This window comes from Myotis davidii, unplaced genomic scaffold (assembly GCF_000327345.1).
Source record: "Myotis davidii unplaced genomic scaffold, ASM32734v1 scaffold543, whole genome shotgun sequence".
Taxonomy (NCBI): domain Eukaryota; kingdom Metazoa; phylum Chordata; class Mammalia; order Chiroptera; family Vespertilionidae; genus Myotis; species Myotis davidii.
Genome location: NW_006294117.1, coordinates 279,385 through 284,276, shown reverse-complemented (window position 1 = coordinate 284,276; position 4,892 = coordinate 279,385). Strand labels below are relative to the sequence as shown.

The following is a 4,892-nucleotide window of genomic DNA, read 5'->3' as shown; positions in this document are numbered from 1 at the left end:
GTACCGAGGAGGGTTCCGGACAGGGCCCCTGCCTTCGCCCTCTGACTCGGCCCCCGGGCCCAGCGCGCAGCGTGACCTTGGGAAGGAGGACAAGGGTCTTCCCGGGCGCACTGACCAGGCAGGAGGGGGCGGGGGGTCTGACCCGACTTGGTGGACGGCGCCTTCCAGGAGGTATTCCCTCCCCCTCCTCCAGGGAAGTACGTGGTCCTCTTCTTCTACCCGCTGGACTTCACCTTCGTGTGCCCCACCGAGATCATCGCCTTCAGCGAGCACGCCGCGGACTTCCGCAAGCTGGGCTGCGAGGTGCTGGGGGTCTCCGTGGACTCGCAGTTCACCCACCTGGCTTGGTAGGCGTGGGGGCCCGCAGGGAGGGAGGGGTGCAGCCAGACCTCTACCGGGTCCCAGCTGTGTGTTCTAGTGTGGCCTTGCTCAACCTCTGCACCTCCCTGCCCACATCTTGAAAATAATGGAAATAAGGACGCCCAAGTCCTTAACGATGATGACAGCAGTAATTAGCTTTTGGAATCTAGTTGCTTGGTGTGAAGTTGCAAAGGCTTTATCTCACTTAGGGCAAAGCAGCCTCCCTCCCAGCAACTATTTCAAGAAGGTGGCAACTCCAGTTCAAGGGAGTGGAGGGCTGGGCCCCAGAGCCCAGCTGGAGAGGAGGATGGGCGCTTTGCCCAGGAGGCTGGGCGCTTTGCCCAGGAGGCTGGTGACCACCAGCACATGTGAAGCCACTTGGTTGGAATGAGAGCGTTAGCTTAGTCTTCCCAGCTGTGGGAAACAGCCCCTGCACCTGCATCAGGGTGGAGTGGGTGGGGCCTCCAGGGCCTTGCTCCAAAGCCCCTTATCTCTCTCCTCCAGCACCCCGTCTCCAGCCCTTATCACACCCAGGTCCACAGGGTGAGTGCCCTGCTGTGGCAGGCATCCTGAGGTCCCAGCCCTGTCTCCCCTACTCCCAGGATTAACACCCCCCGGAAGGAGGGCGGCTTGGGCCCCCTGAACATCCCCCTGCTGGCTGATGTAACCAGAAGTTTGTCCCATGATTATGGCGTGCTGAAGGAAGAGGATGGCATCGCCTACAGGTAATGGGGTCCTCAGGGTGAGGGGACCACTCTTGGGCAATGCCCTCCCTGCCATTAGCCCTGTGGCTGGAAGGGAGATGGTGCTCCCTCCCCCAGCCCGGCCAGTGGGAGCTACCAGCTTTTCACTGTGAACCCTCATATCTTCAGGGGCCTCTTTATCATCGATGGCAAGGGTATCCTTCGCCAGATCACTGTCAACGATTTGCCTGTGGGACGCTCTGTGGATGAGGCTCTGCGGCTGGTCCAGGCCTTCCAGTACACAGATGAGCACGGGGAAGGTGAGTGCACACACATGCCCCTCTCTGTCACTCATGGAGACATTCACTGCCTGCTTTATCACCTATGTAACATGGATGTGAAGGCCCCATAGAAGGTTCGGCTCAGGGCCTCATCTGCAGGAAGTTTCTAGTCTGAATGGGGAGATACCCCAATACGAGGGTGGGTAGCTGGGAGGTAATATAGAAAAGGTATTTGAGAAGATGCGTGCCACAGCAGGCTTGAATAAAATTCATTGGATCAGACTTCCTTTGTGGGTGGAGGACACAGCTTGACCATAGCCTCTCAAAGTCTACTAGGGGTGGAGCTGAGGGGAAAAAGATGGGGCTAGAGGGCCATAAAGAAATAAAAATATCAGCTACAAGCCCTGCACTTGGACTTGGGGGCTTCTGTCAACATGTGGTCTTGGGCCTGGACCACTTGGCTCTGGGCTTTTTCTTCTGCAACTCGGGGTCTCACCTTGCCTCTCACTGCTGCCCTACCTTGAATATGGGGCTGTAGCCTCACATGTGCATCCTTGTGTCTTCCCACAGTCTGTCCCGCCAACTGGAAGCCAGGTAGTGACACGATCAAGCCCAACGTGGATGATAGCAAGGAATACTTCTCCAAACACAGTTAGGCTGGCCGACAGATGCCAAGCTTCGGCTCTTGGCCCCCACCTGTGTGCCTGTGCTGGCCCAGGAAAGGCCACGCTTGCCCCTTCAAATTCCTCAGTCCTGACCCTGAAGGGCCAGGCCAAGGCCTTCTTATATTCCTAGCTGAGTGGTGAATGGTGACCCATTGCTGGAACTCCCCAACCGGGCACAGGCCGAGAGGTGACCAATAAAGTATTAGGGACAGTTGTGAGTCTGTGTTGGCGTGGTCTGTTCTGCTGTCTCTTGTCAGTCCATGTCTCCTAAGCTCTGGCCTGAGAAACTGACACTGTAGTTACTTATCTTCACCACAGGGTGGCAGTGTTACCTCAGGTACACGGTTTTCTCTCACCTTTGGCCTAAGGCAGCGGTTCTCAACCTGTGGGTCGCGACCCCTTTGGCGGTGGAACGACCCTTTCACAGGGGTCGCCTAAGACCATCCTGCATATCAGATATTTTCATTACGATTCATAACAGTAGCAACATTACAGTTATGATGTAGCAACGAAAATAATTTTATGGTTGGGTCACAACATGAGGAACTGTATTTAAAGGACCAGAAGGTTGAAAACCACTGGCCTAAGGGCAGTTGAGGGGGTGGGATGCTATTTGCCCCTTGCCAAGAGCCAGTCCCTGAACATGGCCTTGCAGGGCAGTCCTCACATCTTGCCATCAGCCAGGCTGGTTCAAATGTTATTTTAAGAGATGTGATCTTTCCTGGTTTTCTTCATCAGGAAAATGGAAATAAAGACAACCAAGCCAGATCACCATGCATGTTAAAAGAGATAAAAGTATGGCCCTAGCCGCTGATTTAGCTCATTGGCTAGAGCCTCAGCCTGCGGACCGAAGAGTCCCAGGTTCAATTCTGGTCAAGGGCACATGCCTTGGTTGCAGGCTCCTCCCCTGGTCAGGGCTCATGCAGGAGGCAACCAAATGATGTGTTTCTATCTTTCCCTCTTTTCCACTCTCCCTAAAAATCAATGGAAAAATATCCTCGAATGAGGATTAACAAAAATAAAAATAAGAGATAAAGTATATAAAGCCCAGTGAATGGTTACTAGGGAGGGTTCCTGGGCCTGGAAGAAGAGACCAGTTTTATGGGAAAGAGGATGGGGACCCAGTCCTGAGAACAGAGCCAAGAGTGGGAGCTCCAGGCCCTGGCCAGGTAGCTCAGTCGGTTAGCTCAGTGGTCGGCAAACTGTGGCTCTAGAGCCACATGTGGCTCTTTGGCCCCTTGAGTGTGGCTCTTCCACAAACTACCGACTTCTGCGCATGGGCCACGAAGTTTCAATTGCACTGAACGTGCACGCCCGCACGTGGTATTTTTCAGAAGAGCCACACTCAAGGGGCCAAAGAGCCGCATGTGGCTCATGAGCCCGCAGTTTGCCGACCACTGGGTTAGATCAAAAACACCAAAGTTGGGGATTTGATCCCTAGTCAGAAGCAACCACTGAATACATAAGTGGAACAGCAAATCGGTGTTTCCCTTCCTCTCTCAAAGCTACATTTTTTTTTAAGTGGGAACTTGAGCTACGTGCTTGGTGACCAAGCTCTGCCCCCTCCCCCACTCTGAAGTTTGAAAGAACTGCCTGTCAGCCCCTAGGGTGGAAGGTGAGGGTTAGGCTGGGAGGCAGGAGGCAGTGTCAGGAGCAAGGCAATTTTCCCAGGAGTGCAGTTTGATTCTGTATGTGTCCAGGCAAGTGCCTTTGCCACCCTGAGCCCATATTTACTTCCACAGAACAGGACCGACAAGCTCATTTAATCCAGACCCATTATTAATATTGCTGCCCAGCCCAACAGCCACCGAAGTCACTCATCTCAGCCTTGGAATTTTATCGGGGCTTCTCCCCAAGGCCCTATGTGGTCTTCCCTGACCTCAGCTCCACCCTCCTGGTTTCTTCTATTCCAGGCACACTGGCTTCTTATTGTTCCTTAACAGGCAGAGCTTGTTCTGGCCACAGGAGCTGCACGTGTTCCCTCTGCCCAGAATGCTGTTACCCAGGTTCTTCCGGGGCTGGCTTCGAATCTGGTCTCATTAAAGGTCTATGTCCCCCATCTGTTCTCCAAAGCAGCTCATCTACCCTGCCCCGCTTTCACCTGTGTCTTCTTTTCCTAGCACTTGCCACCATCTCGGGATCATTCTTTCCGTGTTTATTGTCTATCTGCCGGCTGTGGTCTAGGCGGTGTCTCCAGGGCTGGGCGGCTCAGGACTTTAGAAATGACTGAAGTGTCTGTTCTGTCCATCCAGCCCCTGTGGGCTGGTGTCTCCGCTGTTCTGAGTGCTGCCAGCTCCGAGGCTGCGTCCACTAGCTGCCCACAGACCAGTCACAGCTGCGGGGAAAGCGCCCCGCGCCAGAGCGACGGAGGCGCGCGGCGGCCTGGCCAGCCACCCCGGCAGGACCAGACTTGGCAGTCGCCCCGATGCTGGCCTGGCACCGGGAGGGGAAACTGGCAGGCGGGCGCCGCCCTTCCTGGCGGAGGTGAGGGGGACCGCGGCGGCAAACGCGCGCGGGCAGCAGCAACCCCCCACCCGGGTCAGGTCAGACAGCGTGGGCGCGGCGGGGCCCGGGCGCCAGCCGGAGGCGGGAGGCTCTGGGGCGGCTCCCTGGACCCGGGAGCGCGGCCCACCCACCACGGACGCCCTGGACCCAGGCCTGGGGCTTTCCGGGCCCAGGCAGCCGCCCGCCTGGGAAAATCCCGGCCTCCTTCCGGGCGCCGCGGCCCTTGCCGGGCAGAGCGGGGGAGGGGATTCCCGGAATCTGCCCGGAGACCGCGGTCGCGTCACTGGACAGAATCCGGCCATATATGGGCAGCGCTTCCGCGGCGTCAACAGGGAAAGCCCCGGCGCGCGCGGCTGGGTGGGGCCGCGCCTGCGCACTGCGCGCCTCGCCGCAGGGAT

The 4,892-nt window shown here is 56.9% G+C and overlaps 1 protein-coding gene across 1 annotated transcript; it reads left to right on the top strand.

The window, feature by feature from the left end:
* Nucleotides 1–141: 141 nt before the first annotated feature.
* Nucleotides 142–2,207, top strand: PRDX2 (peroxiredoxin 2; the record flags this gene model as incomplete). Its single annotated transcript, XM_006768226.2, has 4 exons — nucleotides 142–347; nucleotides 963–1,085; nucleotides 1,233–1,363; nucleotides 1,895–2,207. Coding segments are annotated over 4 exons (546 nt in total), but the record flags the coding sequence as incomplete, so codon positions are not given.
* Between the last annotated feature and the right edge of the window lie 2,685 nt (nucleotides 2,208–4,892).